This window comes from Podarcis muralis, chromosome 6 (assembly GCF_964188315.1).
Source record: "Podarcis muralis chromosome 6, rPodMur119.hap1.1, whole genome shotgun sequence".
Lineage (NCBI taxonomy): Eukaryota > Metazoa > Chordata > Lepidosauria > Squamata > Lacertidae > Podarcis > Podarcis muralis.
Window position 1 is genome coordinate 60,410,235 of NC_135660.1, and position 25,956 is coordinate 60,436,190.

Here is a 25,956-nt window from a genome sequence, read left to right on the forward strand (position 1 = left end):
TGCCATCATATCTATCTATCTATCTATCTATCTATCTATCTATCTATCTATCATCTATCTATCTATCTATCTATCTATCTATCTATCTATCATCTATCTATCTATCTATCTATCTATCTATCTATCTATCATCATCTATCTATCATAGATTGATTTGACTGCTTATTTTAGCATTTATCTTTATAATATTAACTTGTCTGTCAATAATCACACCAACTCTTTAAAACATTACTTACCAGCTTACATTTTCCATACCCATTTGAGTTTTAACTTCAGTGCTTACTTTAAAAAATAAATAAATCAGCTCTTAGTTTAAACTTTCCTGCTTGTTTGACTCTGAAAAAGAGAGTTTTTATTTTAAACTATGGAAGGCTGAGGGCAAAAAATGTCGGGTATTTTAAAATACAAAAAAAGGTCTCTGCTGATTGATAGAACTAAAGTATTTATGTCCTCATGCAAGCTGAGGCATATATGTGTAAGCCTGGATTTTCCATTCATTTCATGTAAATGAAAGGAGAAGATTATATAGGAACTTCATGTCCTCAGTGATACTGCTTCAAACCAGCATCTCTGAGAACCTTGGAAGTGAGCCCCAATAGCTCAAGCTTGCAACTTGAAATGTGACTTCTATATTACCATCAGTAGTGCTGCCTGGCTGTAGTCAGATGACAAGTTTCTTCCATCCTTACAGCCACACTGATTGTCACTGACAGAAGCTTTGATGTAGCCAGAAATCCACATATAGAAGCCTATATGTATAAATTCTGGGTACATCATTTGCCAAGTGATTTCTGCACCTTGTACTGGGTGTTGTCGTTCCTAAGATAAGAAAAGGAATGTGTTCTGTTGTAATCTGTTTCTAAATTATGTGTGCAAGAGAGGGTTGATTCCTTTTCTTTATGCTTTTCCATATGCTCTGTGCTATTTCCAACAAGGATAGCATGGAAGGAGGCAGTTGGTTGACCATTGTCCCTAGAGAGAAAGAGGAATGTCTGTTGTTGCATGCATTAGGGATCCCCAAGCCAGCTGCAGAATATTCATCAATTTCCCTCTCCGTGGGGTAAGGCAAAAATGGGAGAAATGTCAGGGTATATCACCACTAGTTCAATGGTTTAATATCAGTTTTACTATTCCCCAAAGGATCCTAGTTACTGTAAAATGTTGAGAATCCTGAGGTCTTTTATAGAGCTGTTTTCCAAGGCTCCCTGGAACACAGTTAAAGGCAGTCAGTGAGACACATGCACAAAGGTGTAGTGGTCTGGGATCATAGGAGGTCAAAGAACCTATTATTATTTCTGCAGAAGGCTCCCCATCTCTTAGTAGATTTTTAGCTACCTTTTTTTAAGCTCTTTAGCTACTGAGAAGTCTTCTCACCCTTTGCACTGGTTGGAGACAAGTCACTGAGGACTGGCTTGTAGCATCACTCTAGAAAAGGTGCATAAGAAGATGGTTGAGGAGGCATTGTTCTGTATGCTCCAAAGCTAAGCATTTAGCAACAGTGAATACACATGGTGCTTCTGTTTCAAGAGGGTGGTGGGCAAGTTCTTCTACATACAATGGACCATCAAAGAAGTCTGATGGACCATTAAATCACTCCAGAAGAAGGTATCGGTGCACTCCAAATCATTGGCCCATGTATGCACACAGAAAATAGTAGTTTTAGCTGAAAGGCAACTCTTGCAACAATTGATTGTTGCAATGCATCCCTAATTATTATTGTTGTATAATTGTAGGATTATTGTAGAACCTTAGAAGGCAGTGTGTCTGTGAGGAGGCATGGTTGTGAGATGTGTGTGGCAGAGATGGGGCATGGCTATGACTATCATGAAGGGACCCTGCACTTCTGAATTCGCCACTACTCTACTGTTCATGCAGGATGACCTCTGGGTTGATAACTAAACTGAAGGTGGGCAGTGGGCCCATCTGATTTTCTTTTACTGATTTTTTTCTTTTATTTTTCTCATGTTTTTATATGTTTGTTGGGTGCTGATCATAAGTGAGATGATCTCACCTCAAGTGGATTTTCCCTTGTGGAACAGAGGTCCCCCATCCCCTCTTTTCCATTGCACTCAACTGTGCTTTTCAAAAGCAGCTCCTGATGGTTGGGGACCCTTAGGAACAGAATGGGAAGTGGTGGAGGTGTTGCAGCTGGAGGGGGAAATATGTGGAAATTGGGTACCATATGTGCAAACCAAAATGTCTTGGGCTTGTTAAACATCCCTTTGGTTCCATCCTATGGTTGGTCACTTCTGAACCTAACACTGTTTTGATGTTGCCTTACATCTTTCCTTCCCCATTTGATTGACACATACTGTGGTTTCCTCTCAGATTTATAAATCTTTTGATTAATGGATACAAAAAAGATTGGCTTCTCAGTTGTGGTGCAGCCTTGTTAATATAAAACTGCATCATTCCCTGCACTCTCCTTGTTCATAAACTCAGTTACATCATAACATAGATACTGAGGGGAAGGCTTATGATTTCTGTTTAATCAGGTCATATGGACAATCAGCAACTATGGTTTCTCACATTGCACTAGTACAATGAAGGATAGTGGCTCATCCTTTGACTTGTCCATCCTTAGAACTTCTTTTATGATGTAGTAAGATTAGAGATGTTAGCCAGTGGTTGCATTTCCTCTTTGTTTCCATCATTTTCTTTGTTAATTTCATAACAAAACATCAGTGTCCACTAAGTCCAACATAGTTCACCAGACACATATTATGACTGCCAATCCTCCTCTTTTTTGAGTCCCAAAAAATAGCAAAAAGCAGGCATTTATCAAGCCCTTGATAGGCTTCCATAAATGGCAGGCTGACTGTGTTTGGCTTGGTGCATCACAATTCATGCAGGACAAAATTATACTATGAGCATTTTGTAGTTACTGTCTTCTTCTTTTTCCCTTTTCCTTTCTGGTGTGTGTGTGTGCACTTTCTTTCAGATTCAGACCAGGATGTGATGCTGCAAAACATGGTCCCAAATGAGATTCACCAAATATAGTATGCAAAATCCCCAGAAACACCAATTAAAGATTCCCCCCCACCTTTAAAGTAAATTCTGGCCACAAGCTGTCAGTTTTGGTAGCCCCTGAACACTTCCAAAATGTGTGCTGCTGTTAACAAATTTAGCTTCAGTTTTTGTTCAAAACAACTGCTCCAGAAATTGACATTTATCCAGTATGTGATCCACTACTGATCTTGGAGACTACACTGAAAATTATTGAATTAATGGGAGAAGAAAAACAGAAGAAACATTTGGGGGAAAATATATAGCCTATTCAATGGACATATTGGTACCACCATCTGGTCATTAGAAGATACTCTAGATCTTTATGAAAAAAGCAGTGCCCAAACAGCAAATTTTGCTCAAAACAAATATAAAGGAAGTTAGTGTTTTCATACTCATAATACCTTTTTGCTCCTGAACAGCACATGATCCTTCTGAAGTTAAGCACCTATGCAGCATGAGCCTAAGCATGTTTACTCAGAGATGACACTTAAGGCTACAGTCCTCCTAAGCACACCTAGGAGAGTGTGAAGTCCCATTGAGTTAAATACTTCTGCCTAGTGATGTAAGTGCTTAACTTAGTAGGATGTATGCTCTAGTAGGAAGTGTGCATAGGCCTGCAGCCTTAACAACCATTTCTTTTCATTGAGTGAGATATTTACCGTATTGGCCCGAATATAAGCCATACCCGAATACAAGCCACATCTTTAAAATTCGGGGAGGGGAGGAGAGAGAAAAAGACAATACCCGAATATAAGCTGCTCCCTTAAAATTCTGCAGGCACTCACACCCGTTCCATTTTACCGTATGTCTGCTTCAGCAGCGATATCGTAAAAGCCAATTTTTGTAAGGTCGTGAATTTAATCCGCGCTTTAACTTTTCATGGTCAGAATTTGGGGGGAAAGAGAGGCTTATATTCAGGCCAATGTCATGCCTAACTCTCCCATCAAAATACATTGGCATGGGTTATGCCCATGGTTGACTGTTGATTTACTCATTTGCTGCTATCCCTGAGCTACACTCAGTTTTTTCTCCATAACAACTAACTACTTTTCTGCTAATTCCAGCAGGGCCCACACGTCTACCTTCAGATAAGGTGCTTAAAAATATATATATAATAATGTGGATTTAAACCAATCCATGTGCACTGACTGCTTTGTGCATGCAGTATTCATTCTACTGGATTACAAACATTTGCCCTGATCCAGCTACTCTTGCAACAAGGAAAAGCTTCAAATGCAGGCACACAGCTCCATGTGCACATTTGGGTTTTTTGTTTTCTTCAAAGGCAAAGGAACTTCATGTGTGTTACCTTAACTGAGTGTTCTCCTTATCTTTAAGTGAATGGGAGACCCCTGCTTCTGGGGCAGCCCCATATGCATCTTCTTTACCATCTCGGTTAGAGGCAAGAGTGGGCATTGATCAAATCAAAACAAACAAGATGAACTTTAACAGGGAGAAATGTAAAGTATTGCACTAGGGCAAAAAAAAATGAGAGGCACAAATACAAGATGGGGGACACCTGGCTTGGGAGCAGTACATGTGAAAAGGATCTAGGAGTCTTGGTTGACCACAAACTTGACATGAGCCAACAGTGTGACACTGCAGCTAAAAAAGCCAATGCAATTCTGGGCTTCATCAATAGGAGTATAGCATCTAGATCAAGGGAAGTAATAGTGCCACTGTATTCTGCTCTGGTCAGACCTCACCTGGAGTACTGTTTCCAGTTCTGGGCACCACAGTTCAAGAAGGACACTGACAAACTGGAACGTGTCCAGAGGAGGGCAACCAAAATGGTCAAAGGCCTGGAAACGATGCCTTATGAGGAACGGCTAAGGGAGCTGGGCATGTTTAGCCTGGAGAAGAGGAGGTTAAGGGGTGATATGATAGCCATGTTCAAATATATAAAAGGATGTCATATAGAGGAGGGAGAAAGGTTGTTTTCTGCTGCTCCAGAGAAGCGGACACAGAGCAATGGATCCAAACTACAAGAAAGAAGGTTCTACCTAAACATTAGGAAGAACTTCCTGACAGTAAGAGCTGTTCGACAGTGGATTTTGCTGCCAAGGAGTGTGGTGGAGTCTCCTTCTTTGGAGGTCTTTAAGCAGAGGTTTGACAACCATATGTCAGGAGTGCTCTGATGGTGTTTCCTGCTTGGCAGGGGGTTGGACTCGATGGCCCTTGTGGTCTATTCCAACTCTATGATTCTATGATTCTATGAAATCATATGGAAGTGTGACAGAATGTGCAATGCAGGCATCTTTCAAAATGCCTTAAATTAAATGCCTGGCTGTACTTAGGGATTAAGATGCTGCTAGTGGCCTGGATATACAGGATGAACTTGATAAGATTTGAGAATGTAAAGACAAGTGTATTTGGAAACTGGCTGGAATACATTTCTTTTTCAGCCGTGTTTCTGCATTATATGTATATGTTTATATATCCATTTCATGGCCCTAGAATTGCCAATTTCCACTTTCATTCTCTCTTTCTTCTTCCTTATGAACACAAGTTTATCTGTACAGGACAGAGAAGCGTGTAAATAAGTGATGGTGTATAAATATGCTATTGTTTATATGGAAACAGATATTTTGTACAAACAATGAATGTGATTTAGATTTCTGTTACTCAGATGTATTGCATTGCATTCACACACACACACACACGAGAGAGAGAGAGAGAGAGAGAGAGAGAGAGAGAGAGAGAAGAGGTTTTCTTTCACTGACTCTAAGCATAATAATTTAGTCTTGATGATGAGTAGCACTTTACTCACATTGCTGATGGTGATAACATAAAATTCTGGAAAACTCCAGTGTCTGTATGATGATGCATGCAAATGTTGAGCTGAACTTCCTTAATAAGGGAAGCAAAATGAAACTCAGACATTGCTTGCCATGCCATTTAGATTGAAATTCTCTACAATTTAACTAGGAATAAACCCTGCTAAATCTTCAGAACCTACTTCTGAGTAAATATGCATCTTATCAAGCTAGTTACTCCATCCTAAGGCATGCTGTACGAGCAGCAGAGTGCTTCGAATGGGTTATAGTGACATAGCATTAGCTTCCAGAAGCATGATGCCATTAAAGAATGTCACCATCCCTTCCTTTGAACTTGACTTGTGGCATACATGCCAAAATGATAGTCATCACCACAGTAAGCTGTATAGAACATTAAACTGCACCCCATCCACTTGAGTCATTCATTGCTAAGATTTCTACCCCACATTTCTGAGGCTTTCATCCCACTCAAGACGGCTTATATGAATTAAAATCACAATGAAATATATCAAAGAAATACAACACAAATACGCAAAAAAGCCATGCTTTTTTGAAACAACAACTGTGCTCAGCACAGACCCTTATCTAAGCCAGTGTAGCAAAAGGCTGCCTGCACAGAAGAACCTTCCCTGATGCTCAGAAAATGTAGCTGCGGCCATAGAAAAGGCCCTGTCTCTAGTCTCCATTAGCTATATGTAGGATACAGGAAATGGCCTCTCCACTAAATCTAAGACATCTCAAATACAGGTAAAGCTGAATTCTGCAACCTCTGTAGCCACTTTGTTCCTCAGAGAGTGACCCAGGGCTGGGAGTATATTTTGCTGCACTAGCCTGCCACCTCCTTCAGTAATGGTAATCATTGAAGGAACTGAAGGAACAAGCAAGTTTCCCCAAAGAGACTCACACAAGACAATGTCATAGTGCTCATTTGCCTCTTTCAGAATTGCTTCCTTGGTCATCTCTGCTGCATGTTTTATCTCCAGTCCTGCAGATCAACATGGAATTTGGGATTAGAGTAAATGACCAGAATCCAAGGAGCGGAGTAGAGTACACTGAAAGTACTTCCATAAACTACGGTACCTGGTGTATTACACATTTCATTTTCTAACCCCAGCTTCCCATGCTGCTCTTGAAGCTGCTCTTGTGTTCATGTTTTTGTATCTGTCCATAAGGTGAAAGGAGATCCCATGGATTTCATTGGAACAAACTTCTAAGGAGCTGTACCTAGGATTATGTCTTAAATTCATTGTTCTTTTGGTAATGCACTAATAAGGAATAATATGCTCCATTTCTCCAATGTAATTCTCTAGCATTTATATGGGTCTGCTATGTTTATTGTGAGATTAAAAGTAGTAAAAACAGATTTGTATATAATTTTGCTAGAGTTGTCTCCAATGAGATGGGGTGCCTACCATGAATTTACAGTTGCCCAATCTAGAGTACCAAGTGTGCTCTTGATGTGCACATTGGTCTCTTGCATGCACAAAAAGATATGCTCCCTTTAAATTAATAGTGAAGCCATCACTTGGGAGGAGCTGTATGCACAGCAAACCTCCTAGAACATATTCTATATGAAGGCAATTTAGGCTGCAATCGTACACACTGACTAGGGAGTAAACACGTCGAACACACTGCAACTTACTTCCAAATAAGCATGCATAGAATTACACAGTTTAATAGGAAGCCAGTTCTAAAGAGTAGAGCTAGTACTTGCCTGTCATGCTAGAATAGTATTATGCACCACTGTCATCATATCTTGTTTTGTGATGTTTCACCAATGCAAAGATTCATCCAACCCATCAGCTGCATGTTTTAAGCACTGCCATTCTTTCACACGCCATATGTAATTCTTGGGAAGCTAGCAAAGGAAAGCATGGATTCCAGTGAGCAGACAATACCAATTTTCCTGTTTGAATAGTACGTGGCCCTAATGGAAGTTGGCTGACATTCAAGTAAACAGGGAAGGCATCCCGTACACTGAACTTATCTGGAGAGGGAAATATCCATGTAAGTGCTGTTTGACAGTAAAGGTTCTTGTGCCAAAGGATGCACAAACCCAAGGATGCTCACACTCCCATCTCACCCCATGTAGTAATAGCTGGGACCATATATGTACCAGCACACACTTACATTTTTAGTTTAATTACTGATATACGATAATAGCCGATATGGAAAGAAGATATGTGTAACTACATTGAATTGTAACACCAGAGTTCCAAGAAAGCCTTAATAATATAATCATATACCATGTTCACAACTACTTTGGCATATGACTTGCGCTCATCAGTTAGAGAACATGTATATTCTGGGTAATTGTTTTGCCATCATGTCTAAACTATAATCCATTTGAATTGCTGCTTAATTTGTCAGTGACTGTGTGTTATGTATACCAGACTTATGCCTGTGGTTCAAGCTGTTGAAGGACTGTGGCTGTTATTTGAAAGTATTCAGCTCGATTAATATCTGTAGTCTTCAGTATATCCCAGAGTGCCTTACACAGCTTGTTAACATAAATACCTGTCATCATGGAGAAAACCAATGCACCTGAAAGTTATTTGTGGTGGACAGGTGCCAAATTAACCTGTATCTTTAATGACACCATTAAACCCTTACAGTGCAGAGTGTGTTTCTGAACAGTAATGGATTTAGTTTAGACTCAGGAAATCGTATTGTGAATATGTACAGTACACCCGCATATTTAGTGTACAGTTTATTTAAGCAGCTGCTGTAAATGTCTGTAAAAACTGAAAGCATATACAATAGTTTTCTTCCATGATAAAATATGCCATGGTTTACTTGTGTTTTCTAATGTAATCTCATAATAATCATATCCTAAATACTTAATGTTTGGTTCTGTGCTAAAGAGATAATTGATGAGCCTAAAATAGGCTTATATGTACAAAGTTTTACACATATTTTTGTATTGTGATTCATATGCTATATATATCAGAGACTTTCTATTCATTTGTAAAGTACATAAATTATTGTAAACTTTTAATTAAAAAAGTCTTTTAAACGTATGAATGACTAGACATGGATTTTCTCCATGCAGCACAAAAAGAAAAGTGTTGAAGCCACCATGTAAACAGCAGTAGTTGCTTTTGAACTATACCAATGGAGTAATCTGAGTAAGTTTACACATTGATCAGCACGCATAGAAAAACTATGTTCCAGATTGTTGTAGAGAATATTTCCATTTATTATACCAACAATTACAGCCAACCATAGACAACCCAGCTCCCAGCACATCTCTTTAAATGTCTTATGACTTGATTAAATAGCTGTATCCTGCCAAGAAACATTCAATTTCCATATCTTTATCCTATTTTACCACATGCATGCCTAGCGTACAAAAAGGTCTATATAAGTCTATATGCTGAGGAGGTGTGAAGACAATGTGCTGACAGTTTGGAAATACCAAGGTTATGTAGGTTATGCTGAGAAGAAAGAAGTAATTGACTGGTCTGTGACCTGAAGCCCACTTCCTCCTTTCTAAAGTTTCCTATTATGGTGGCCCATTGGAAGGGAATATAGCACAATTTCTGTAAATGGTGGTTCTGGTTTCCTGCTCATGGAAGTAGCCTCCAAAATCTTCCAAGAGAATTTGGGGAGTGTCACACTGGCCATAGGAGACCACTTTGTGTGAGCAGTTGCACATAGCAACTGGATTAATAATTCTGGAACTAGTTCTTACATTAGGTACATTAGAGATGTAGGTTCATTAGATTTTACGGGTCTTGACTGTAAGAAATCACTTCATGTTCGTGGATAAATAGGGGTCTCTCCTTTCTGCTTGCTTTAAAAAAAAGAACTTTGAGCCAAGCTTTCTGCTAGCATTGCAGTGCAATGACCTAATTCTGTTTAGTAACTCGTTTCTAGAGCTATAATCCTGTATCAGCTAAAACAACAAGGGAATAAAGTATGTGAAACAGAACAGTCTGTTGCCCAAAGGCTGACATCAGTTGCAAGCAGAAATCGTATACTGGAGTACTGCTATCTCATTCATAATGAAACTCAAAATTTATATAATCTGTGGAGGAACCTACTTTTTATATGAATTCTGACCTAAATTACCATCAGCAAAATGAAACGATTAGTAAAAAATAAATAAATCGCACCAGGTAGCATTGAAATATTTCCACAAATAGTATAATCAAATTGTTTGTCAGACACCACACTGCAGTTGTGGTGAAAATGTAACAATTCTTATTCTACTTTTTTGCACATATCTGGAACAAAATTAAAGGAATGGAGAAGAGAAAATGCAATGTATGCCAGTGTATCATGTGCTTCATAATACATGCATTCCATTCAAATAAGTCTTCAAATTTCATCTACAGAATTGTAGTTGGCAAGGGTTTACAGACTTAAGTGTAAGCACTGGGCTACTAATGTTCTATAGCCCTACATACAAAAGTGCGTCGCTTTTGTTCAAAACGCCTTTGGCTATCCCTTAATAAACTGTTAATGGAGCAAAAGCAAGCACGTTATCTCTTGTGTCTGTCTCCGTTGGTAAGGGAATAATTGATTCAATAAAGGCTGTCAGTAAACTTCCATTGTGTTTATTCTTCTGCTGGGACCACCTCGACTCATGCATGGTGAGTTGAGCCAACCCCCCGCGAGAGGCAAAGCAGCGTTTAAGTGACAGCGATGGAAATTCTCCTGTAGGTGGGCTCTCGCTGGGATGTCCTCCTAATGAACTCCTCCGGCGCGGCTGCTTCAGCACCACAGAGCGTGGACAGCTCCCAGCCAGCCAGCCAGGCTCGTGGCGAAGACCAATGGCGTTACCTGCCTAACGCAGCGCGGAGCTGGCTAGGAGTTTACATCTGACAAGTGAAATCGGATTGAGCCCCTGCGTTGCCGTGACACCCCCATCCCCACACGGCGCTAGTTCCCCAGCCCTCCCCGAGGGCAACACTTCGCTCCACTCTCCGGCAGTCCCAGGCAGGCGGCCTCCCTCCCTAGCAGCCATGGCAGAGCCGAGGGAGCAGCTCCAGCCGCCGGAGAAGAAAGAGGAGGAAGTGCCCGATTACTTCGCGGCCCTCGGCACCTGCAGCCCCAAGCCCCGGCAGAAGTACGGAGGGATGTTTTGCAACGTGGAGGGCGCCTTCGAAAACAAGACGCTGGACTTCGAATCGCTCGGCGGAGGGAGGCGAGGGGGCAGCAATCAGAAGCTCAGCCGAGGGGACCTCAGCCAGCTCTCCAGCGGGTCGGAGGGGCAGAGCGAAGCCAGCAGCGGCAGCCAAAGTACCCCGGTCCTCACACCCGCGGGGCCGCCGTCAGTTGGAGTAGCGGAGGAATTATCCAATGGCTGCCATCAGGTAACGGGGGAAGGAAGGCGCTGGGGACGGTCATTGGAGGATATGAGCTATGGGGCTAAACTTTTGAGGGTGCGGGATAAAGCTGAACCAGCGCTCTGTCTGTCTGTCCCCCATAGAAATGTTTCAGGGATGTATTTAACGACCTGAGGAAGGTAATGAGCAAATCCGGTGCAGAAAGGCCGGTCCCTTAGCGGAATCAGCCAAACGGCCCGGGAACAGGTAGAAAGCGTCTAGCGTCTGGGTCTCTTCCAGCCAAGTAGGCGGCGCTCGAAGTGACTTGGCTCATGCGCGCAGGTTCAGCTCGTGAGACGAGGACCCGGCAAACCCGTGAGCGGCTCGGCGTCCGTCCTCGATTTCAGAGGCGCGAGAGCTGCTCCGAGCAAGCGACAGAGCCAGCTGCATTTCCTGAACTGGAATGTGGTTTGGAATTCACAGTGGAGCCATCGCATCCGAGGTCACGAAACCTGTCACAATCGCCCCCCTCCCGCCCTCCGAAGAGGACTGATCGGGACGCCAGGTGGCCATTGATTTCCCAATCGGCTGCAGCCCGTTTAGACGGCTGGCTGGCTTTCTCCAGCGCCCTCTTTAAATGTGGCGAGGCAGCAATGTATACCCCACAGGTAGAGCAGGAGCACTGTGTCCTCTTATTTTGCAACGCAAATGAGCGTCACCAGGGACCTGGCTTTTGTCTCTTTCCAAGGCAGAGTGCACATCGGAGTCAGCGTGCATGGTCCGTAGAAATCTCCTCTGCTGCTGGGAGATTCAACAGACCCGGTCTTATGTTACAGCCAATGGGAGTCATTTTATTGATTTTAATATGAATAAAAGAATTGGATGGGAAGGCTGAAATGCTTTGCACATTTACTGTAGGGTAGGTCTGGGTTAACTCAAAGGGACTTACTTCTGAGTAGATAGGTATAGGAATTTCAATGAGGCATACTTTGGGGGAAATTGGCATAGAATAGCAACTCAAAATGCCTTCTAAAAAGATAGGACCGGGTGTTTCTTCCCAGTAGCAGGAGCCATGCGGAGTTTGTGGAGATTATATTAACCCAGAATGCTAGTCTTGGTGGCTATATCCTTACCTCCACTGTGGAGGCAGTATACTTCTGAATGCTAGTTGCTGGAAGCAGCAGGAGGAGAGAGTGGCTGCAGCGCTCTGATCCTGCCTGGGGGCTTGCCATAGACATCTGGTTGGCTACCAGTGTGATGGAATAGATAGGCCATTGGCCTGATCCAGCAGGCTCCTTTTACACACACACACACACACACACACACACACACACACACACACCACCACACACACCCCTCCTACATCTGAGAGGGAATTGCAGCAAGGCGGAATGCCCCTCTTCTCTTCCACTTTAATGCTGATAAATGGTTTTTAATAAACTACTTCCCACGTGGTGCAGTGGAGAGGGAGGGAGGGAGTCTCTTGTGACAATCTCTTTTTCCTGGTAATTTGAGCACAAAGCTTTAAGAACTGAGGTTTCGTTTGCCAGTCTAAATGCCACTTGGCTGCCCCGCAAGTTATTGATTAAGGCTGTAATTCTAAATAAAAATAAAGAATACTTACCTTGGTGTAAGTTCCCTTGAACTCTGCTTCTGAACAGGCATGCATATTTTCTCTTTGTTCTCTGAAATGAGTGACACATTTTACTTATTCCTGCAAAACACTTATACCCTGTTATCTAGCCCAGCAAAACGCCCATTTAAAGTCTTTAAAAGATAGGACACAAAAGGAAAGGGGTGTGTGGAGGGAAGAGGCAAACGAACAAAACTCAGGCAACACATCTTTAATGTTACAACCTCAGTCTCCTACACCAGAGCCATCCAGGATCACATCCAGACTCCAGCTAACCTGGAACTTGCTTTTCCATAGGAGTGGCCAGACTGATGCTTTCAGGAAGCCTACAGGCTTAGCACAAAGGCAGGAGCCCGCTCCTTTTGTTTGCCTCCAAGGCCTCCCATTATTCATTATTTCCTTGGAATATGGACGACCCATCGCCCGTGGCCAGGACCCCTTAGAACAGAGCAGACATATCCTCTGCATGAATTTATCCCATCCTTAGAAACAAAACCAGCATACTAAGCTACTGGCCACCAATTAAATCGTGCGGCAGAGAATTCCTTAGTGAATTGCGCGTCATTTGAAACAGCACCTCGCCAAGTGCATCTGATTCCGCAGAGGATCCCCTTAATATTCGATCCTAACCAGATCTCTGTCTTCAACACCCGGTGGTGCTTATGAAGGAAAATTCTGACCAGGGCTGAGCTGGTTGCCCCGAGGATCTAATGCTATATTAAAACAGAGGGTCACTTAAACCTGAAATACACTTGGAAAAGTTAAACAAAACGGGGCTTCCTTTTGAATGGACGGACAGATGACAGCGCTGTAGGGAAGCACATGCCTGTTTGGGGCTACACAGCAACATTGCTCTGCATAGGAGTCAACTCCTAGGGACTTCGCCCCCCGCCCCATAAAATATTTGAGGGGGCCGGTGACCCCCAAAGTTGATGGGCATTCAAATGGGGTGTATGTGCCGCGTCTTGTGATCGATTATGCGGGAGAGGGCTTACCTGGGCCCCCCCAAATTTTATTCAAGTTGGCACCCCTGCTGCTCTGCCGCGTGTGGTCCTAGTCACTCGGAAGCCGGTTCCACCGACATCAAGGATATTGGCTTTCAAGTTAAACTCGGGGTGAGTAAGTCCCCAATCCAACGCAAGGTTTGAAATCTAGATCTGAAGCGGGGTGGATGGGGGGCAAGTGATCTAACTTCCCGCTCCCAAATCAGCCCCGGGGAGCCGGCTGCGTCCTGATGACTATACCAGCTCCCAGAAGGATGCACACACACACACCCCCAAGCGCCAACCGGGAAACACAAAAGCCCCCTGGGCTGCGTCTCCAGCCAGCCGCCCCCTTGCTGACGAGGGCCTGGCCCCTGGAGAGAGAGGGCTCGGCCACGTGGCCTTTGTTGGCCGGCGTGGGGAGGCGCAGGCTTTTGTTGGACAGGGCCGTGGCTGCTGCGGCGGGCCGAGCTCGCAGGAGAGGCCCCGGCGGAGCTGTCTGCCTGCGCGTCTGGGGCCCTGTCTGCCGCTGCCTGGCGCACGGGCGTGGAATGCTAATCAGGCAGCTGCTCACTCGGCAAGGCTGCCGGGCGGCCGGCGCAGGGGGAGCCACCGAGCTGCTCTCGCTCGCTCGCTCGCTCTCGCTTGCCCGCCCTCCCTCCCTCCTTGCCAGAACAATCCGCCGGGCGGAGAGGCGCGCACGCACACGCGGCGCCACTCAGCACAGAGCCATCCGCCGGCGCCCGCCGCTGCTCCCTCGGCCGGCCGCGTTCCGGACCCACAAAGGCCCCTCGTCGCCGCCGCCGCCCGTGACCCCTTCCCACTTCCCCGTCCCGCACTCGGCAAGGCCTGCGGGGGAAGATGTCGTACCAAGGCAAGAAGAACATCCCGCGGATCACGGTGAGCCGCAGGGCCCTGGGCTGGCATTGCTCTCCGAGGGTCCGATCTGCGCTTCCCGGGCTTTTGCGGAGCCCCCAGCCCCCCCCCCCGCCTTTCCCGAGGCTTCTGGTGAGGATCCCACCCGGGTGGGCCGCCGAGCTGAAGCCCCTGGTTAGGATTTTCGTAACGGGAAGGCGAGGGGAGGTTTGGGTTGCAACGGGGAGGGAGGGGTAGGTGGAGCTGCGCGGTCCCGGTGGGCTTCAGGGGGAGGGGGCGGGATCCGAGCGAGGGCATTCGGCGTTTGTGCCTCCGCCGGCCATGGCTGGTGGTGACCGTCCGCCTGGGGACTCCTCGAACAACCTCTCCTTGTCCACAGCGCGCTCTTTCTCCCCATGTAACGTTCAGCCTGTAGGTGCGCGCTGCTGCCTTCTTCGCGCAGAAGCGAGCCAATGGGGGCCCCCACCCACCGGCTTTCCAAGGAGAAAAACAAAACAGAGCGCTGTGTTATTCTGGAAGTCTCCCAGGGTTATAAAGCGCAGCGAAAGACCTTGAGGAATCCGCACCCCGAATCAACTTATAAGGGAATGCAAAACAACATCCTTCGTGGCGCGCCTTTCTTCTTCTTCGCTAAGTGGCTGGTGTCGCCTTCTTCTGTTGTTTATCCGCTTGCAGCCCACCCCCGCCCTCGATCTGATTGCTCATTCGAGGATTTCTAACTCCCTTTGAGTGGGTGACCTCCTACGACACCATCCTCCATTCGACCCTCTTCAGAATGTTAAAATGTGCATTTCCAGAAGCAGGTGTGCAGTCCAAGCCTCTTTCTCGAGGGGCAGGGGAGCCCCATTTGCCTCCCATGGACAAATCTATATCCGTATTTTCCACCTCTAACAGAGGGGATTAATATCTTTTTGGAAGATTTTGTTTTTAAGCACAAAGAGCTTAATTTAGCTTGGTGTCCAGAGTATTTCTCAGTATCAGGCATGTGAAAGGCAATCAATACAGGTTCTTCAGATACAAGTTGAACAGATAAACACTGAAATGTGGGCATTTCCTATAAGGATTTCTTCAGTGACTGTGGGATGTAGTAACTTCTAATACACAATTTGGAAGTCTTCTGACTGAGGGCTGCTATTTAAGACATTTGCCACTGAAAGCTCCCTGTGCAGAGAATTAGTGTGCTCTTTTGTTAAATGTAACTCAACTTGAACCCCAAGGATTTAAACAGTGTTTTATCCTCAGCTGGATGTGCTTCATGGTAACAATGCAACAAGCTTCTAGTTACCTGTTAAATGCTTTTCAAATACAGTGCACATTCATATTCTCTGTAAGCTAAGCTCTGCTGTTTGAAATACGTCCATGTATCAGACCCATCTTTATGCAAAGGTAGTTATTTCAAATGCCTTCTGGATCTCCATTACATCAACCTATACACACTTGAGACTGCAATCCTATATATATTTCTTTGTCGTAAGTCTCATTGAATTTAATGGGATCTGCTTCCGAGAATACATTCATGGGATTGCACTATAAGAGTAGCAATATTTTCCTCTCTCTCTCTCTCTCTCTCTCTCTCTCTCTCTCTCTCCCTCTCTCTCTCTCTCTCTCTCTCTCTGTGTGTGTGTGTGTGTGTGTGTGTCTGTCTTCCCCATCACTGGAAGAAATAACACACAGCAAATTGTCAGGCATTTACCACAACTAAAGGTGTTAGGATCGCTTGCATATAGCCCACATCAATGTGAATCTCTGCATGTTTCTACTTATCAAAGGCAATCATAGTTTGTGGCTATCTTAACATTAGCATTCTCCAAAACACAAATTGTTCTTTTCTTGACATACTTTTGATATCTTCCCAGGTTTGATCCACTAAATCATTATTATTATTTTGTCATGCTACCCATTTGCATCCCCTCCTTATCCTGCCCTTTATCGGGGGCGGGGGGGGGGTTGTACATTGCACATATAGACACATGCACTATTAGGGTTGCATCTAATACAGCAGATTATGCTTGTGAATTCAACTGTGGAAATTTCTGACCAACTCCCCACTAAAATAAACTGTGGAATAAAGCACACCACATTCATTAGGATCTAAAGAATTGTGAAACTAGTGCTCATGTTCAGGCAGCAGTTCCCAAGGCTGTGTGGCAAGCTGAAATCGAAGAGGATTGAAAAAAACAGCTTGTGGAACTGCATGAAGAGTCAAGGGGGAGAGACCCTGTGAATATTCTGCTGAGCTAGTGCAAGTCCCTTGTGTGAACCTAAGTGTCTCCTTGGATCCTGGCCATGATGACTGAGGAAGCTCTGATGCCTGCTTAAGCCCTTTAGGGTTGACTTTTAAAGTAAGCAACGTCAGAACTCATTACCTGCCAAGTAATTCTTGGTTGTGAGCCTCTTGACCTGATGGCCTAGCCTGTGAACTCTCAAATGCATTAGTAGGAGAGGTAGGTGACACTTTCCCATTCCTTGCATCCTGTCATGTTAGATGGTTTGAAGAGCCTGCTGCATCAGGCCAATGGACCATCTATCTTGGTTTAGACAGGCCTCACAGCTCCCTTCCTTTCTCAGTGTACTCTATTTCTCCCATCAAAATGAGCAGCTGTGATGTCACTTCTGTAGAAGGGGTTTTCTTTCGAGGTGGGCTTTGAGCGGAATGGCTCCCCCCAATGCCTGACATGTGAGGGCTCTATTCTTCATTGTTTGGCTGTGAGCGAGCCAGAGTAGGCCAGCCCTTGAAGCAGCGACTGAAAAGAAGCTGTTTGAATAAAGGCTGGCTTACCGCATCTGGCCCGTGCTCTGGTTGTTATGGAGAAGGGCTGCAGCCTAGGAATAGTTACAGCATTGCTCATCCAATACTGTCCCCCCTTCATGGGGAGGAAGACTTGCAGTGGGTCAGCGAAGCTGTTCACTGAGGTATCCTGATGAAACAAACCTCTTATGCTTTCTATACATTATTCACTTTGATTGGTAGCACAACATGTCTTACCCACATCCTCATTATTGACCCTATATTCCTGTATCAAGGTGTAAACACCCAGGAATTGTTGTGAAGACATCCATTGTTCTGTCTATGACAGGGGTCACCAACCTAAGGCCCATGGGCAGAAGCGGCCTGCAGAGGTCATTTGACCAGTCCTCGAGCTGCCCCCGAACTGAGCTGCTTGTGCGCTGCACTAAACCAGTGTGGCGCGGGGACTTGCTTCTGCGGCACTGGAAATCACATCTGTGCATGCGCAGAAAATCACAGGTGGGCGCGTGATCCGGCCCACAGAGGGATCGCCGCGGGACTGATCCAGCCCAGGCAAGAAAAACCTTGCCGACCCCTGGTCTATGAAATGAAACTGGTATGGGCTAACTTGAACTTGGAAGAAGGCCACCTGGGTACTCTAAATCCTGTTATAAGAGGTCCTTGAAAGGGTGTTGTAAACCAAAGTAGCCAACTCCTTGATACTTTTCTTGTTAATACTGTTGCATTTATAAAGGCCTACAGTTAAGGGTATAAGCCCCAGGCTATGTAACAAGGAAGCCAATTCCACATGCCTTCAGAAATTCCTTTTCTTTGTTAAAAATTCTGTTTCAGTTGCAAAACATTAAATTTTTGTTGTCGTTAGGATGGGATACTGTCTTTCTCTGTACACTTACTTTCCTTTGCTGTGTGACTTATTCTGCATTTATTCTGATAATGTGATTCTGAGTCCTTACCATTCTCCAGCAGCTGGCAGATTCCCTGGAATTGCTAACAGAGGTCAACTCAAAATGAGTCACCTTTCAGCAAATTATAGGCCTGATTCCTTGTAATATCCTTGGAGACAGCGCCGAGAGGGGAAATCAACAAAGGCTTTGCACCAGAAACCCTTGGCTCCTTGTTTTGAGAGCTGAAAAATGTGGGATTCTAGCCATCTTAATTAAGAGCTGCCTAGCTGGCACTGTGTTTTACAATAACATTTGACAAAAAAATAAGTCAGGCAAGGCTGATGAGTGTATTTTCTAAATTCTATAACACATAATTCCTACCAGTTGGTCAGATAGCCCAGAGATGCCAACAGTTTTTGCTGCCTTTGTTGTTTGTCTTACATTCTTTTGCATTTCTAGACAAAATAACATCAGCTGCTTTGCATGTCTTAGACAAAGTCTGAATCTCAGGTGTGATTTGAGAACAACACTCAGCTTGCACCACATATTTCTCCATAGTCTGCTTCTGAATGTATACCTAAAGTCACCTTTAATAAAATGTCTGGTCAGCTTGGAAATCATTGTTTGTTTGCTTTTAAATCAGAGTGACCGGCTGCTCATCAAAGGAGGAAAGATTGTCAACGATGATCAGTCATTCTATGCAGATATCTATGTGGAAGATGGCTTGATTAAGTAAGTTGCTGAAAAATATTTTGGAGTACAGTTTTATTTATTCCAGATATTTGTGTACAATTTCATCTACTTCCATTGCTCTCTGACACATTAATTACAATGTAACCAAAACATAGAGGAGACAGAGTATAGTTGTTGTTACACAACTACATGAAAGTAACACATTCAGTACTACGGTACACAGCACCTTTTGCTCACAGGGACCTATGGATCAAGATTGTTATTATTTATTTGTTTTCTATATTGCTCTTCATCTGAGGATCACAGGGAATGCCCCCAAAGAAGTATGATTGGCATCCATCTGTCTCGGGAGACAATTGAGTAGTGCACCTTTGGGGGGCTAAGTCAAACTGTTGGGAGGTTGCAAAAGAAATATACCTATAGCTTAATCCTAAGGCTGTCCCTAGGTGGCACTTTCTTTTGCTCCCTGTTGAGTGCTAGAGCATTTAACTGTGAATGTAGAAAGCATTTCAGCAAGGAGAGTCTGGTAAGAAAACACATTTCCAAAAGCAGTGTTATGAGCGTCAGGAACACAGTGAGTTGATCTAGTTCAGGGGTAGTCAGTGTGGTCCCCTTTTGGACCATAACTCTCTTTATCTTGATCATTGGCCATGTTGGCTGGTGTTGATGGGAGGTGTCATCCACAGTATCTTCACTACCCCAGATCTCGTTACCAGTTTTCGATTGCCATTTAAATCAATGGGATTTAAGTCATAATTTAATTACTGGGATCTTAGTTCAATGAAATTAGTCTGGATCTGACCCAATATGTTGGATATCTGTATGCTGTTGTCCTCCTAGATTGAAACTTACAAGCAATCTCTTTTAATGTCATTTTCAGACAAATTGGGGAAAACCTAGTTGTTCCTGGAGGTGTGAAAATGGTTGACGCTTACGGCCAGCTAGTTATGCCAGGTGGGATAGATGTCCACACTAGATTGCAGATGCCAGTGTTGGGAATGACCTCTGCTGATGACTTCTATCAAGGAACAAAAGCAGCTCTGGCAGGAGGGACCACCATGATTCGTACGTAACGCCCTTACTGTGGACTGCATTCCTTTTGTTGTTAGAGCAGGAAAATCGGTCACTGAAAACCAGCATGACCAGATGCCAGGGATGATGGAAACTAGAGTCCAACAACACGTGGCATCTGGTCACGCTGGTTGAGGCTGATGGGAGTTGGAGTTGAACAGCATCTTGAAGGGCTGCAGATGCCCCACTCATATTAGGCAATTGAACCCTCATCATCCAATGAATGCATTTGTTTCTCCAGTTGACCATGTGTTCCCTGAATCTGGGTCAAACCTTCTGACCGCCTATGACCAGTGGAGGGAGTGTGCTGACAGTAAAGCATGTTGTGATTATTCTCTGCATATTGACATCACACGCTGGCATGAGAGCATCAAAGAAGAGCTGGAGGCTCTCGTCAAAGACAAAGGTAAGTGCAAAGATACGCTTCATAGAAAGTAACAAGTGGATGGAGATTTACGACTGTCATAGCTTCCTAGTTGCAAAAATACATGAATATTGCAACACTGGAAGGCAAAGATCCCGCCACATATAAACTGCTAGATTATGCAAAAGAGTGTTTTAGCTTGAGAGCAAATGATGTTTAATAGATGAGGGAAGCTTATCCTTCTTGACACGATGTGTTTATCATTTTATGAATATGATGTCCTAACATGCAGTATTTTTCCACCATTGGAAATCTCAGTTTTTGTGTTCTTTGATTATTGGAGATCATTTGTCCTCTAATGCAATATTTGGGAAGTATAAGTATTTTAAATGTTCTTTTTATTGTGTGTGTCTGTACACACATGCATACACACACACACATATTTACACACACATAAAGGTAAAGGGACCCCTGACCATTAGGTCCAGTCGTGACCGACTCTGGGGTTGCGGCGCTCATCTCGCTTTATTGGCCGTGGGAGCCAGCGTACATCATGTGGCCAGCATGACTAAGCCACTTCTGGCAAACCAGAGCAGCACACAGAAACGCCGTTTACCTTCCCGCCGGAGCGGTACCTATTTATCTACTTGCACTTTGAGGTGCTTTCGAACTGCTAGGTTGGCAGGAGCAGGGACTGAGCAATGGGAGCTCACCCCGTCACGGGGATTCAAACTGCCGACCTTCTGATCGGCAAGTCCTAGGCTCTGTAGTTTAACCCACAGCACCACCCGCGTCCCATACACATACATAGGACAATGAAAATTAGTTAACCATCAGTAAAAAAACCAAGCTTTCTTTCTTAAGCATGACAATATGCAGTGTTGTGGAGTAGCATTCAATACCATCCCACCTTAATATGATTTGACCCTTAGGTAGACATTGTTATAACTAGAATCCCCCACTCCCAATTCCAATAGTTGATCAAGGTGCTGGCTATGACTTGGATGTGGAATACTTGAGAGGGCTTTGGGTATCCCATGCTACTGGGCTGCCCAAGTGGACCAAAACAAAACAAATAAAAACACCCATTCTGGGTGTTACATTCAGGTTGCTTCTGAGAAGGTCCACCAGGTGAACATCTAGGCAGCTACTTGAATGCTTCTGTCTTTCCTGCCGCTTTTGAATTACTATTGAATCAAATCTGCATAAAATCATTCCACTGTGGCAATGACAGTGGGAGAAAGAAGGATCCTGCAGGCATCTCACCCCCTTTGGGTTCCAAACTTCATCTTGGGTTTTTCCCCACACAGAGGACCTTCTGGGAAGCCAGCTGAATCCTTCCAGATTAAATATGTTGTGAAGCTAGGATAAGGCTATGCTATGGCTCTGATGTGGTTTCCCACTCAGGGAGTCAGAAATTTCACCCAAGAGCTACTTGGTCAGAACCTGCCCAGGCATCCCAGTGGAAAGTTCCACACATTGCTCATTGCAACAGGCTCCTTGTGGTGTGGAAGCCACCTCCATGTGGTTTAGTTCTAAACTATGCATGTGTGTGTGAGAGAGAACTGGGTGACAGTGTGAATGGGGCAACACTCTTGTGTTTCCCAAGGAATTGGCACTAGATCCATACGACCAGGAGCGTCTGCACGGCCACACTATTTCCTGCTATTCATAATTGTTCTCTAGTATTGCTTTACTGTTAGTAAAGAGAACTAACAATTATTCCTATTCACGATTGCATTGTGCCTGTAGAATGAGCACAGCTGGCCACATGATCCATCACTGGCCATATGGTTATTTCCATTAGTATGACTATACTCACTATTATTCACTGTTCACAAAATCATGTGCCACAAGACCCACATAGTCCCACTCATCAAACACATGCCTTGCATCATGGGATTGCACCGCTTGCTATAGGCCATGCCGCTGGAGGAGTTCACGCTGAGTAGCCCCAGAAGAAAGTGGAAGGAAAATACCAAGCATTATCAGGAAGTGATTGGGAAACCTTGCAGGAAAATCATTTCCGGGGACACAGCGCACCATCTTTCAAAGAAACTGATAGTGAAACACAAGAGCTATAGCTCAGTGGCAGAACATATGTTTGCATGAAAAAGGTTGGGTTCACTGCCTGACATTCTCAGAGGGTAGGAAAGACTTCTGCTTGAAACCATGGCAAACCACTGCCACTCAGTGTAGAGGATACTGATGGTCTCACTCTGTTTAAGGCAGCTGTGTATGTTCCTACAAAACTCAACGTTAAGATTTTAAGTTAACCAATACATGGAATTGGGTTATCCAATCCAGTGTCAGATTTCTCATGTTTATTTAAACATTGCAATAAATTCTAATAATATAATTGGAAACTGTCGGGGATTTTGGTTCAATTCTACAACCTAAGAAGTCATACAGAGAAATTAACATAGCGCAGCTTAATGCATGAACACAGCCTATTGCTCCAGATTGCCTAAAAAGGAATTTGATAGCTTCAGAGCCTTGTGGTATATACCTGAGTGGTATGTATCTGCACACTGTGGTTCCTAACTAATTGCACTTTTGACATTGGAAAGAAAATGCATTAATGACAACTGTTCACTTAGCATAGATGAGTAATTCAGAGTCATATCAGTGTATTTGACTTGACTGCTGAGAATGTTAAATCAGACACTTAGGATTCGATAGCATTTTCTTCTGAATAAGCAAGCTCATGGCTCACAGCATAGATGTTATTCAACATTTTTCAATTCAGATTCTAAGCCTTGATTAGTTTTGTATCTAAGCTGGCCACGCTATGCGGCTTGGTAACTGATGATCATTTTTCAGTAGCAATCACTAATTCTCTTTTGCTTTCATTAAGGTGTGAACTCCTTTCTTGTCTTCATGGCTTATAAAGACAAACTCCAGTGCACTGATGCTCAGGTAATATACATACAAGATGCAAACTATTGTTCAACTGTGCTTTGGTTGAAAAACATAAGCATTATCAGACTCCACCATTTTTCTTTCTTTCCTGGCAGATGTATGAGATATTCAGTATTATTCGGGATCTGGGCGCCATTGCCCAAGTACATGCTGAAAACGGAGACATCATTGATGAGGTAGAGTATTTATTTATTTCATTTCACTTATGAATCACTGGCCATGAAGCACCCCAAAGCATTTAGCAATTAAAAAGTCAGCAATGAAAACAATTTCAAATCCAATGCAGTTAGAAGGGTGGTTGGAAAAGAAATGTCTTCAATAGGTGCTGAAAAGACTGTAAAGACAGTGCCTGTCTGATCTGTAATGGGCACAAGTTCCAAGGGGCAGGTGCCACCACACTAAAGGCCCTATTCCTACATCATGTGGAATGAACTTCCTGATGAGATGGTATCCGCAGAAGGCCCTCATCTGCAGAGTCCATTGTTTGGTTGGGTGTATAAGGAGCGAGATGATGTTTTAGGTATCCTAAAAGGTATCCAATCCATCTGTAATATGTTGAGGATAATGGCCTACAGTACAAGTTTGTACTTTATCATATCTTGATTCTGGATCAGGCTGTGTGTGTGAGAGGGAGAGAGAGAGAAATGGGACCAACAAAAGTAGCATATGGCAGTGCATAGGAACAGCCATATGGATTCAGAACAATGTACCCTCCAATCTTTGGGCACTTTTTTCATGGCACTGCGGAAAATGATAGCATCTATATGCCAGCTAGGCATTTGATAACATCTGTTTGTCACTAACTACATATGTCTTGAAGTTACAATTGTTAAAAAAAACCCATACAAATACAAAAGTTTAAAACAGCAAGAAAAGAGTAATGCAACTTTATTTGCTACAAGTGTTCATACTGCAAGATGATAAAGAGGATGAACCCAACCCTATCCAACTAAAAGATGAGCACCACAGCAGGCTAGAGTATCCTCATACCATGGGAACGTGTGTGTGTTGTCCTTTCCATGTGTTTGCTGTGAGAATTATTGAACGTAGTTCACCATGGAAAAGTGGCATATAAGTACGTGAAAACTATTAAGGATCTTCTATGGTAAACAGGTTTAAAGTAGTTTGTGTGTGGTTGCTGATGCTTGTGTCTCAACCTTGTGTATTTAAATGTCAGGCTCCTGAAACCTCAGAGAGAGGGAGAGGGGTGTGTGTGTGTGTGTGTGTGTGTGTGTGTGTGTGTGTGTGTCCCACACCTATATATACATACACACATACAGTCAGGGAGGGGTTGGGTTTGTGTATCTTCCTTGTTCGGTTTTACAGAGATCCTTAATATTCACCCCCAGGGCATTCTTAAATTATCATCAGTTGAAAAGCTGGAAGCCCTTCTGAAGATACTGATCTGCTTGGGATTAGAGAATTTTTGTTCACATCCGACAATCATACTTTGATCCAAGGTAGATAGGTATCACCAGGGCGTGTGGTTGTTTTTAGGGTTTTTAACATAGTTATTAAAAAACCGGAGGGTGACCTTCAAATGTATTTGCAGGCAAAGAACAAAAGCATGGAAATAAATGTCTCCAGAGCACTTCAAGGACAGAAAACATTTACCCTGGATTGCAAAAGATTAAATGCTCTTGAAATTAAATGTAGAGATTTACTGCCTGTCAGAATATAACTAGTTATTCAGAAGGCTTACTTACCGCTTTGCACAACAGTCTTCTGAGAAAGTGATTTGTAATCACTAAAATACCTCAATAACAATAAATTAAATCCAAGCCTAACCTTGACTTGGCCATTGTACTGCAGGCTCTGGTAGCTGCCAGATCGGATTATCACAATGTTCACTACAAGGAGCAGCTCTAGAAGTTACTTGGAAACTTCAGCTGGTCTAAAATGCAGTGGCCAGATTACTGGATACGGTCCCACTTAGATCAAATATAACACCTATTTTCAAACAGCTGCATTTGTTTGCACGCCCAATTTAAGGTGCTCATGTTAGTCTGAAAAGCCAACTCAGGTCCCAAATACCTGAAATACCACCTTCTTTCCCACAGACCTCCTTGGGTATTAAGGTCAGCAGAGGGGGTCCTCTTAGTTTTTCTGTATAAACAAACTTCATAATACAGCTTTCAGAAAACACTGAAGATGCTTATCTTTACCCTGGCCGTTGATTCCTGAGATGTGTATTTTTTTTCAGGACCCTATTTTATTTTATTTTTAAAAAAAATATACATAGCGTAAAAGCTATGGACATAATGCATGGGTTCAACTTGTTTGTTGTACTAGCAGAAGCCAGCATGTGTCTCAATAGCACAACAGGACTTCTCTCCTCTCCTCTTTCACTGCCACCGTGCATTTCCCAAACCTCCCCAAATCTGGTCAGGAGAACTCCTAGAACAGTGCATGGAGGGAGGTGCGGAGAGATAATTCCTCCTGGCAATGCTTTTTGGGCTTGGTTGGTCAAATAGAAACATAAATTTGCTTTCCATGAGCCCAAATCCTTGGAGAATTTTTCTTGGACTGCATCAACACACTTCGTTTTGTTGTTGTTTTTAATGTGGATCATTGAGATGGAACAAGGATGTTAGAAAGATGGGTACTTATTATACATATTTAATCAGCTAGAATTATGTATCAGAATTCTATTTTTAAAAATTCTTCCTCTTTTGGCAACCTTGATATATTTCACTTGCCTTTTTTAAAGAATGGTTTCAGG

The 25,956-nt window shown here is 43.6% G+C and overlaps 1 protein-coding gene and 1 long non-coding RNA gene across 3 annotated transcripts in view; one reads left to right on the plus strand and one right to left on the minus strand.

The window, feature by feature from the left end:
* Positions 1–2,469: 2,469 nt before the first annotated feature.
* LOC114597365 (uncharacterized) lies at positions 2,470–14,237 on the minus strand. Its single transcript, XR_013393228.1, has 3 exons — positions 13,688–14,237; positions 12,684–12,744; positions 2,470–11,860 (listed from the first exon to the last, which is right to left on the minus strand). It is a non-coding gene; the product is annotated as an uncharacterized LOC114597365 (long non-coding RNA).
* The window catches only part of DPYSL4 (dihydropyrimidinase like 4), a 31,011-nt gene continuing 15,669 nt past the window's right edge, over positions 10,615–25,956 (plus strand). Inside the window, exons 1-6 of one of the 2 annotated variants that reach the window (XM_028729894.2) lie at positions 10,615–11,107; positions 18,828–18,916; positions 19,758–19,942; positions 20,190–20,354; positions 23,170–23,231; positions 23,330–23,410. In XM_028729894.2, the coding sequence (XP_028585727.2) occupies positions 10,757–11,107; positions 18,828–18,916; positions 19,758–19,942; positions 20,190–20,354; positions 23,170–23,231; positions 23,330–23,410 (933 nt within the window). In that variant the 5' untranslated portion in view covers positions 10,615–10,756. Of the gene's footprint in view, positions 11,108–14,400; positions 14,576–18,827; positions 18,917–19,757; positions 19,943–20,189; positions 20,355–23,169; positions 23,232–23,329; positions 23,411–25,956 lie in introns of those variants that run through there. The other variant, XM_028729895.2, reaches the window with a different exon arrangement.